Below are 10,505 nucleotides of genomic sequence, written 5' to 3'. Positions count from 1 at the left end.
TGATTTGGTTCAGGTACATGGATGGAAAGAAGAGAAAGGCAGAAATGGGCAGAGCGGGAAGGCAGAGCCAGGGGACTGACAGGCTATGAAGGAGGTAGAAGAAGGAAGGGGAAAGGACAGCACCTGCATCTGACTCGGTGACTGGTAGACAGTGGAGCCATTCCCAACATGGGGAACCCATGAGAAGGAGTGGGTTTTAGGGAACACTCTGAGCTCATGTGGGATGGAGTGAGTGTCAGGGTTCCAAGAAGTGGCTGGAGTACTGAGCCTTGTGCTCTCACTCTGGAGATGGGGGTCTGGGTGTTATTAGCTGTGATGGTGGTCAAAGCTGTGGTGATTGCTGAAGTTTTCTGAGGAGGGGAGTAGAGTAAGAAGGGAAGGGGTTCTGGGCATCATTTTGTGAAAAGCCTCAAATGCTAGGCAAGAGATCTAAGGAGGAAGTACAGAAAGCACAGGCCCTTCAGCAAACAGGATGAGACTCCCCTCAGGGTTGAAAGAGCCAATACAATAGTATTTGGGAGGGTGCCCGGCGTATAGTAACTGCTCATAACATTTTAATTCTATTTCTCCATGAGAGTCGTCGAATGGTCTGCTCTTCTAAAGTTGCACAGATTTGCGTTCCAATTATCCTCTGTCCTTTACTAGCGCTGACAAGTTGGAGACATTACTCCTGACTTTCAGTCTTGTTTATTTGTAAAATTTGGCCAACTCTAGTTGGTCGTGAGGAGTACAGTTACTCATTGTTCGGTGTATCTGAGTAACAGGGAAACAGGCCCCCTCCACAGCCAAAGGGCCAATTAGGACGCGGTCCGCCTCTTGGAAATGCAAATTACGGGAGAGCTTGCCAATCACAAGGCCTCAACCCCGCCCCCTTTCCCTACACTGACGCGCCCAGCCTCTTCTCTAGACTAACCAGAGCGTGGTCCGCACGAGTTGCGCCCTGGGAACGCAGTTCAGAACGCTCAGCGTCGGGCTGAGAGTGGGTTGCCATGGTCGCCACTGAGAGGCGGGGCTGAAGGGCTGGCAGAGCCTCGAGAGAGGTAGATTCTGATTGGCTGCTTCCTCGCTTCCTTCACGGGTGGCCCAGGTGTTTTGCTGTCTCCGCCCGGTCCCTCCGCCTGATGCCTGCCCCTCTCTCCTCTCCTCCCGCCCAGACCTGGCGCCCCGTTAGTTTCCCGGGAACGGCGCCGTTAGAAAACCCTGAAGAAACTGCTGGAGGCTGCTACGAGAGAGGCGGAAACCTTTTTCTAATAATGCATTTTGCTTCGTGACAGGCGCTGTACTTAAGTCTCATAGTGTATCTGGTTATTTCTCAAATGAGGAAAAGGAGGCTCGAAGATTAGAAGCCAATATCACACAGCTAGATTTAGGGAAGCCTGGTCTTGAGTGGCAGATGCATCTCCAGAGCCCCCCGGTATTTCCACTGTGCCCAGAGAGAAGTCAGGAAATGAGAGCAGAAAAAGCAAAATTCAGAGAAAATGAGAGCTGGGAGAAAGGTCGAGACCTAGAGGAATAAAGAAAAGGAAGATACGAAGTAGTCAGGCAGAGAAAAAAGAAAGTGATTAAAAATGGAAACAAGAGTTTTGAGGAGAAAAGAGTAGAGAGAGGAGACAGATCCCCAGAGGGCCGGGAAACCAGGAGGTTGAAAGGTAAGTATAGAGACTCAGAACAGGTACCCAGAGAGCAACAGAGACCCAGAGAAGGCAGCAGTGACTCAGAGGGGAACAGAGACCTGAGAGTTTACAGAGAACAAGAGAAGAAGGGGATAGAATCCCAGAGAGGAGGACAGAGACGCCGGGCGGAACAGGTACGCTGGGGGAGAGGGAAAGAGGCACAGAGGCACAGAGTGAGAGGAAAGGAAAAAGCTGGGCCGAGGGTACCGGTGGTGTAGAGCAGAGAGAGATAGGGAGACAGAGAATATGAGTGGAGGGAAAGATGAGAAAAGAGCGGGAACTGAGGGGCTAGACACCAGCGTAACGGATGCAGGGCTCGCCCCTAAACAGAAACACCCCTCTCCCCCCACCCAAGACACACGCGCGCGCGCTCACGCACACACACAGGAGGCGCAGTCCAGCCGCACAGCAGGGTCTTTATTAAGGTGGGGCGGGCAGAGCGCTCAGCGAGCGTCCAGCACCAGCAGCTTGTGCATGTAAGAGTTCAGCCAGTGGCGGCGCTCAAGGGCGGCCAGCAGCCGCGCGCGCTCCCGAAAGGCCGCATCGTCCGCCAGCGCCAGGCTCCGCCGCGACTGGGGGGCGGTCGGATCCATCCAAGCCCGGCGCAGGGTGCGGAGTCTGCCGGGAGATGGAGAGGAGCGGTTACCGCCTGCCCGGGCCCCCCGTCCGCCGCCCCGCCTGTCCTCCCTGCGGCCCAACTCGAAGACCTATTCTAGTGGCTCAGTCTCTGTCTCCTTGTTTCTCTCTTTCTCTGTGTGGGTGTCTGCGGTCACCAGGTTCAGAGCTTTCTGAGTACAGAGACCCAGGCTGACGCCCTTGTCTGGCCCCAGGGCCCAGCTCATGCCTGGCACACACTATAGACCCAATAAACGTTACTCAATGAACAAATCCGTTCCTGCTTTGACTCCTTTCAAGTCTCTCCAAAGCCTTTCTCAGAATCTCTCTGTATCTCTTTCTCTTGCATATTCCCTGTCCACCTCCCATCTCTGTCCTCTCTCTGGGTCTCTGTCCCCCTTTCTGAGTCTCTGTTCCCCACTCTCTTTGGGTCTCTTTCCATCTCTTTGAGTCCCCAACCATCCTGGGAGACCTGGACGTCGCCAGTACCTGAAGACCCCCGCGGGCGGCAGGGCGACTCCTGAGGCAGTGCGGTGGCCCCAGGGCACAAGCAGCAGCAGCAGCAGCAGCAGCCGCCGCACCCGGGGGCTCCTGGGTACCTGGCGGGTCTCCATCACCTGTGGAGAGACAGGGAAGAGCTCACTGAGGCCCGTATCCTGGCCCAGAACCCCGGACCCCACCACCCAACCACCCTCCGCAGCCCGTTTGAAGGTCCCCTACCGCGCAGTGGGCTCAAGTACCGAGGCTGGCAGCCCCCTTATATCGCCTCCACAGCCCCCGCAGCGGACAATGACGCAGACCAGGGGGCCAGGGGCGCCGGGTCAGCACCCACCCCAGCTCATTAGAAGCCGCCAGCGGTAATGAGGAGCCGGGGGTGGGGGCCCCGCGACCGCCTTGGCGGCCACCCACTAATTGGGACCAGGAGCTGAGACCTGAGGAGAATCGGGAGGGGGAGAGACAGACAGACAGAGAAGTGGACACAGGGGGGTGTGTCAGAGAGATAAAAATAGAGATCGGCGGAAGGACCATCAGAGCAGAAGCCAGAGACACAGAACAGAGACAGGGGAAGCAACAGAGGAGGGACTGATGGGGAGAAGCAGAGACACAAAGAGAAGTAACCATGAGAGGGAAGGACAAAGACAGAATGACAGAGAAAAGGAAAGAGAGGAGAAACAGAGCAACAGAGGAAGAAAGGAAGAGAAAAGAGAGAAAAGAGAGGGAAAGGGACCACGAGAGCCAGCTAGAGATGGAGGATGAGGAAAAGCACTTTCTCAAAATGATAGAAGGAGCTAGAAGCACAGCCATCCTGGACAGAGTTGTCCAGAGATAAATCCAGGCAGGAAGAGAACCAGAAAGAATGAGGGGGTTGGGGAGGGGGGCAAGAGAAGGCACAATGTATGTGTGGTAGGAGGTGTGGAGGCAGGTATAGTGACAAGTAAAATCAGAACACTGGCTCTTAAGACGGTGCTCTCTATACAATGGACTGTTAGGCAAAGGTCGGGGAGTCTGGGTCTCTGGTTGACAGGATGTGGGAACCTGGACTTCTAGTTCCCCAGAGAGGAGGGGAACAGGGTCCGGATTCCTGGATCGAGGGGTCCCGACTTCTGGGTCTAGAAATGGGAAGTTACCAGAGACCTGGATTCCTGGATTTGGGTGTAGTAGAGGGCAGAGCTGGGTCACCTGGTTTCTCAAGAAGATAGCTTGGTTGGGTCATCCCTCCACTGATGATCCAGCCCCTAAGTCCCTTCCCCACTCCAGATATTGTCCTTTATTGCTGTTCCTTTAAAAGCCCAAGCCTGTCGCTAGGCTCCCTGGATCCCCAGGGAGGGGTCAGGAGCATCACCTGTGCCCCTGGGATCCCACCCCCTGCTTCCCCTCCCAGAGCCATTCTACAGCATTTGTCGATCTCTGTACCCAGCTCTGCTCACCTGTTTTTATCTTGGACCCCATTGGAGCAGGTAAGAGACCCCAGGACCCCAAGTGACTCTATCCCATTTGGGTGTCTGCTGGCCCCATCCCCACCTGACCACAGACCTAGATGTCTCTGCCCTAGACCAGCTCCTGAGACCTTGGGATCCCAGCTCCATCCTCAATAAACAGAGACCCGAGTCCTGCCCCACAGCTGTCTCCTCCTGAAAACTGAGGAATCTAGACCTCTACACCCCTATCTCTGGAGGACACAAGACTCAGAGTTCCCAATCTCCTTCTAACTCAGGACTCAGGAGTTCAAGACATTCATTTCCTTTCTCCCCTGTAATCCAGTCCCCCAAGCTTTACTCCCTCAAAATTCTAGGCATCTGAACCTTCAGGCCTCTCTTTTCTAAATAATTAGGAATTGAGGCCCACAGTGCTCTCCACCTTCTGGGAACCAGGAGTCTGAACCTCAAGAAGCCCTCTTGACCATAACCCAGGAGTCTCCCTCCTCCCCCAGTTCCAGGCATTCAGGCCCCCAGCCCCCAGACGTTCCTTCTGAGCCTCCTCTAATATAAACAACTGTTGAGTCAAGGTGTCCTCAAGGTCCTAGGAGAGAAAGGGATCCTGTGTCCCCTCAGAGGTCTAAATCTTTCGAAGTCGAAGTCAAGGAGGTCTGGGGGCTTGGAAAGGTGTCATTATTTCCCAATTTTCCCGAGACCCCACCCGGGAAACAGATAAGGAAATTACGACTCCCAAGAAGCCCCGCGCCTCAGTCTCCCTTAGCTACAGCGGCTGCCGCCCCACAGCCTTTAGGGAGTTGCTTCTCATCCTTTGCCTGGCGCCTAGCTAGGCCTGGACGCTACCCAGGGACCAGTGGGCGTGGCCTATGGCGTGGGCGTGGCCTCAGGAGGCGGCTGTTGCTCCCGGGCTGCTTCGGGTTTTAACCCCTTCCTTCCCGCTCCTCTGCTGCTATAGGTGCCTTCCAGAGCTATGAAATCCTTCAGCCCGATCCTCTTTCTTCTCATCTTCCTCTTCGCCCAGCTGGGTTCCAGGGCTGCCCCTTCGGCCTCACCTCCTGCGTGCTCCGACTTCCCAGGGATGGGCCACCCCTCTCAGCCCTTCCCTCATGCTTCTGAAAATTCCACTCTCAATGAGCCTAACCCAGAATCTCCTGGGACTGCTTATCTTGAGCCCTCCAAGACACCTCATGCGGTTTCCCCTGAGCCCTCCCATCTTGACTTCACTGAGACCCCCAAAACTCACCTCCCAGAAACCCCACACCCAGAGTTTCCTGAGACCCCCAAACCTAACTCACTCAACACCTCAATATCAGAATCCCTTGAAACCCTCCAAATTAACCCCTCCAAAATGACACATCCAGAACTTTCTGAGACCCTCAAACCTGACCCAACTGAAATTCTACACATAGAATCCCTTGAGACCTCTGAACCTAATTCGTCCAAAACTTCACACCCAGCATTTCCTGAGACCCCAAACCCTGAACCTACTCACACTCCACACCAAGAATCCCCAGATTTTCCCAAACTTAACTCCACTGAAATCTCACACACAGAATCCACTGAGATCTTCAAACTCAATCTCTCCAAAACCTCACGTCCAGGATCTCCTGAGACCTCAAACTCTGACCCTACCCAAACTCCACAACAAAAATCCCCAGAGATTCCCAAACTTAGCTCCACTGAAATCTCACCTACAGAAGCCCCTGGGACCCCAAATCCTGACTCCACCAAAACTCTTGAACCCAAATCTCCAGAAACCTATGATCCTAACACCACTGAGACCGCAAACTCTGAATTCCTTCAGACACCTCAACATGACCCTACCAAAATCCCCCACCCAGAATCCCATGTAAGCCACACCACCAATCCCACTGAAATTCCCCCAACTGAATTTCCCACAACCCCCTACCAAGATGCAACAGAGATCCTCAAGACCTCTGACCCTGAGGTCTCCACTAGTCCTCACCCAGAAACACCCACTCCCTTCAGGGAAGAAGTTACTGCCCTAAATGAGCTGCCCTTGAAACCCAGCCCAGAAATACTTGCAGTCACCCAGCTCGACCCCCTCAAATTGCCCACCTCAGATTCTCCTGGGACAGTTGAGCTGAAGGCCCCCCAGAACTTTAGTCCTAAAGGGCCTGACGGCCTTTCTCCCTCAGCCCGGATTGCGGGGCCCCCTGCTCCTCCAGGGCCCCCCACTCAGCCGGCCCCTGCCACTCCGCGGGCCCCCCAGCGGCGCAGCCGAGGTGAGAGAGTCAACACTATCATCGTGGTGGAACGAGTGGAGGAGACCGGTGAGGGGCTAGGACCCAGACTCCTGGGTCCGAGGGAGGAGGGTCCTGAGAGCTGGACTTCTAGGTGGAAAGGATGAGGGGGGCATTGAAGGCCCCTCTCTAGGGTCTGAGAAGGGAGGAGGCTGAGGGCTGGTACTGTGGGGTCTGACGAAGGAGAAGCTGGGGGCCAGGACTCCTAGATCGGAGGGAGGAAGGTAGGATCTGGATTCCTGGGTCTGAGGGAGGAGGTGGTTAGGAATTTAAATTGCTCAGTTCCTGGACCTCCTTCCTTCAGGCGTGACCCTGGTGGGGCGTCCCCGGGGCGCGGCAGGCGGAGCCCTCTGCCTATTCTTCGCCGGGACAGGGCTACTTATCGGCATTTTCCTGCTGCTGTGGTGTCTCTACCGCCGGGCGGCTCGACACCGGCCCTTCGCACACCACCGGCTTCCGAACGACGGAGATGAACCGGGTGAGTCACCCTTGCAGCGTCCTGCTCCTTAAAAGCCTACGTGTTTCTTTAACCTGTTTTCGCCTGGCACTTTAGGGTGCCCACCTAAAAATACAGGTCCCCACCCAAGGTCAATAGAAGCCCTAACCCCTCCACGGTCAGGTCCTGCCCTCCAATTCTCTAAAACTTCACGCAAACACATCCAGTTCTGCCTCCAGCCCAGCAGAGAGTTGCAGCCGACTCCAGGCCACGGGTCCCTACAAGCCCCGCCCCCGCCCCTCATGAAGCGCGGCAGGCCCCGCCCCTTAGTCTAATCAGAGGCTCTTTGATTTGAAAACTCAGCTCCAAAGGATGGTCAGAATCCTCTCCCCATTCTCCACATTGGCCAGCGGTGCAGTAGAGGGGATGGGCCCCCTATCAGCCTAGGGGTGACCTGCTCCTTTGCTCCCAACAGTTATGCATTTGGACGCCCCGAAGGACCCCTGTGATCTCTACTTTTATGCACCGGACGCCTGGGTTCCTTCACACATCGCCACCAAGCAGCCGCCGCCCACTCCTCCGCTGCCGCCCAAGCTGCCCCCGCCGCCTCGCGGGGGCCGCCCCCAGCTCCTGGAGCCTCTCTCCCCCGCCACGCTTCCCAACAACTTCGTGTGAGCCTGGCCAGACCTTGGCCAGCGCCAAATAGAGGAAAGATTCAGAGGTTCTGTCCTCCTGGCCCGCTTTGCTACATAGTGGTCCTCTAGGATAGAGGGTCCATCAGAGATGCTTTAGATGTGACCGGAGAACACAGTCTGAGGCACAATAAATCACGTATTCCCACTGCTAGACAACTCCTCTGGCCTGAGTCCTGAGGGAGGAGGGTGGCTGGGGTCCTAGGATACCAGGTATGAGGGAGGAGGAGGCTAGAGGCCTGGACTCCTGGGTCTGAGGGGGAGGGGGTTGGGGCTTGGACTCCTGTGACTTCCACTGCCAGTGACGACTGGGTGTGTACAACAAAGCATTTTATTGGGAGAGGGGCAGGGCAGGATTTACAGTCACAGAGACAAGACACACAAAGACACAACCCTGCCCGGGGTAAAACACCCCCTTCCCCAGCCCCATTCCCTTTCCTGGGATTCTGTGACTTCTATATATGTTCCCCAAATTCTAAGCCGAAATAGGGGAGTCTGAGAGGGAAGGGATCCCAGATTTGGAGTCATTCAGCCCCTGAGGGACAACAAATGGCCACTGAGAAAATGAGGGTAGTTTGAAACCACCCAGGAGAATAAAGTGCTAAGATTCAGGGGGAGGAAGGAGCATCTTGAAACCACCATGGGGAAGTTCAATGGTGGTGGCTTCAAAGCTTAAGAGTAGATGGACTTGTGCAGCCACTATTTAGACCTGAAAACCATGTCAGAAAAAGTGCATGGGGGCGTAGAGAGGCATATTGTTAAAACCATCATTTTGGTTGTTTCCCTAGGCATTGTGCTAAGCTAGGGAGAAGGTTTTGGGGAATTTGGTGCTTCAGCAGAATCTGCTGGTGGAGGGAGGGGTGAAAAGTTGGGTGGGAGGGTGCTTGAAACTGCCATTTCCCCTCAGAAACGCTGGTGAGAATCAATCCCTAAATGGCAGGGATGGGTGATTAGTTAAGCCAACCTGGAAAGTGCAGAATAGGGTTGGGAGGGATTTGAAACTTCTAGAGGAAAACCTTGAATTTTTCTGAAAGAAGAGGCCGGCTGAGTAATCTCAGGGATTAGCCCAAGTCCCTGGGGTTCAAAGAAATGGGGAGGTGCCCAAAACCACAAGAGAGATTAAGAGATTGAACTGTCCATTCAAATAAAGCCCTGAAAGGAGAGACTTGAAACCACTGAGGCAGAACAAGTGGAGAAGGGTACCTTTAGGGAAATTTGGGTATCCTTGAAACTGCCAGTCTGCAGCTTCACTACCCCTGAGAGGCAGATGGGAAGGAAAGAGGGTTTGACAGCACTAGGAACAAGGGAGAGTGCTTCTTAGGCCTGAGGCAGGACATAGAGGACTGGGGTTCCTTGATACTGTCACTCAGGCCAGAGATGTGTGGAATGGAGGACCTGGAAACTGCCATCCAGTGGGAGGCACATGGTCAGTAGCCCCGGACAGGGGGTGGGGGTCTTGGGGGTTGAACTGTGCTGTGTGTGGCTCCATAGGAGGGAGGGGGAGCAGGGGGTGCCCCGGGGGGCTCAGCCTCATCCTCCATTTCGCTTTCATCACTGCCAGCCAGCTGGTCATGGCCAACAAAGCCACATTTCTCTTCGCTCATCTCCTCAGGCTCCGCCCACGGCTGCTTCTCTCCGGAAGCGAAGACCCCGTAGAAGATGACACCCCCGTAGTGCACCAGGGAGGCAATGAGGAACACATACTGCCACTCCTCCCGAGTCTGTGGGGGGACATTGGGGAGGTAAAGTCAGAGGACAGAGAAACAGGAGGTAGAGAGAGGACCTGAGGGGGAAGGGGGTTGGGGTAGAGGTACAGGGTAGGAAAGGCCAGAGAAAGGAAGGCTGAGATACAGAGAGAGGCTGAAAAAGACCCAGAGAGGGCAGGGAGGGAGCCCAGAGAGGGTGATGCATGTCAGGAGGGTACCAGACACAAATTTGAAGGGCAAGTGGGTCAGGGAGGGCGCACGGACCTTGTGCTTAGTCATTGCACCCACGATGATGGGGCACACCATCCCCGACAACGTGCCCACGCCGTTGGAGATGCCCATGAGGATGCTGGCGTAGCGCGGGGCGATGTCCAGGTGATTCACGTTGAACCCTGGCGAATCGAGCCAGGACGCGTCACGCCTGATTCTAACTAACCTCCCGCTTCCCCGCCTCTCTTTCTGATCCACCTTTCGCGAGGCTGGGAGGTTCCCTTCCTGAACCAGGAAGTTCCCCACAGAGCAGACCAGAGTCCCCTAAGCTGCGGATCCGCGGTTCTCACCGGAGATGGCGAAGCCGCTGAAGCCCACTGCGAGGACCAGGAAGGAGATGGCCACCCCTTTGGAGTGCGAGTAGCCGACCACTAGCAGCAGCGTGGCTTCCATGCCAAAGCCTAAGGAGGGACGCCTCATCTGAGCACGGGCCGCCCCACACCACCTCTCCAGACCTGTTCCAGCCCCAGCTAGCCCCTATTCGCCCCCTTCTGGCCACTTCCAGGCCTGTCTCTAGCTTTGTCCCCTATTCCACCCGCGCCTGCCCTAACCAAGCCCTTACCTCCTCAATGCCTGGCCCTTGACTGGGCGCACAGGCTCCAACAACCCAAGCTGTGTCCTCCATGGCTCTACCCACTGATTAGGCCACACCCTGAAGACACAGGGTCCAGGCTCCACCTGTGCATCTTCACACCTTTCCTCTCTGTCCCCACTCCTTACAGTCAGACCTTTGTCTCTCCAGGTTCCCCTCTTCATCACCCGGTTACCATCCTACTCTGGCCAGCCTCGTATAGGCCCCGCCCTTCCAGACCCAACATGGTCTCGCCTTTGCTCTACCTGTAGTCACACCTGTCTTGCCCTTCTACGCCTTGGCCTCCAAGTCTGCCACTTGAGATTCTGTTCCAGCCAGGCGGG

General features: G+C 55.5%; 3 protein-coding genes across 3 annotated transcripts in view; 1 reads left to right on the top strand and 2 right to left on the bottom strand.

Moving 5' to 3' along the window:
• Window positions 1-2,089: 2,089 nt before the first annotated feature.
• The window catches only part of PTH2 (parathyroid hormone 2), an 8,695-nt gene continuing 279 nt past the window's right edge, over window positions 2,090-10,505 (bottom strand). The window contains exons 2-3 of the mRNA XM_006208468.4: window positions 2,778-2,905; window positions 2,090-2,291 (exon numbers count right to left, since the gene is read on the bottom strand). Coding sequence (XP_006208530.3) covers window positions 2,117-2,291; window positions 2,778-2,902 — 300 coding nt within the window. The 5' untranslated portion in view covers window positions 2,903-2,905 and the 3' untranslated portion in view covers window positions 2,090-2,116. The remainder of the gene's footprint in view (window positions 2,292-2,777; window positions 2,906-10,505) is intronic.
• On the top strand, window positions 5,193-7,663 carry GFY (golgi associated olfactory signaling regulator). Its single transcript, XM_006208467.4, has 4 exons — window positions 5,193-5,694; window positions 5,839-6,516; window positions 6,791-6,964; window positions 7,398-7,663. The coding sequence occupies exons 1-4, from the start codon at window positions 5,193-5,195 to the stop codon at window positions 7,595-7,597; spliced, it is 1,554 nt and encodes a 517-aa protein (XP_006208529.2). The 3' UTR covers window positions 7,598-7,663.
• SLC17A7 (solute carrier family 17 member 7) overlaps window positions 7,928-10,505 on the bottom strand; it is a 10,581-nt gene continuing 8,003 nt past the window's right edge. Inside the window, exons 10-12 of the mRNA XM_006208466.2 lie at window positions 9,881-9,991; window positions 9,585-9,712; window positions 7,928-9,335 (exon numbers count right to left, since the gene is read on the bottom strand). Coding sequence (XP_006208528.2) covers window positions 9,042-9,335; window positions 9,585-9,712; window positions 9,881-9,991 — 533 coding nt within the window. The 3' untranslated portion in view covers window positions 7,928-9,041. The remainder of the gene's footprint in view (window positions 9,336-9,584; window positions 9,713-9,880; window positions 9,992-10,505) is intronic.

This window comes from Vicugna pacos, chromosome 9 (assembly GCF_048564905.1).
Source record: "Vicugna pacos chromosome 9, VicPac4, whole genome shotgun sequence".
In the NCBI taxonomy this organism is placed as follows: Eukaryota; Metazoa; Chordata; class Mammalia; order Artiodactyla; family Camelidae; genus Vicugna; species Vicugna pacos.
Note: the sequence above shows the minus strand (reverse complement) of the source record. Positions and strands in the feature narration are given on the sequence as shown.

Coding starts and splice junctions, on each gene's coding strand:
- GFY (XM_006208467.4), top strand. CDS start 5,193: ATGAAATCCTTCAGCCCGATCCTCTTTCTTCTCATCTTCCTCTTCGCC. Junction 6,517..6,790: donor GGAACGAGTGGAGGAGACCG/GTGAGGGGCTAG, acceptor TCCTTCCTTCAG/GCGTGACCCTGGTGGGGCGT. Junction 6,965..7,397: donor GAACGACGGAGATGAACCGG/GTGAGTCACCCT, acceptor TGCTCCCAACAG/TTATGCATTTGGACGCCCCG.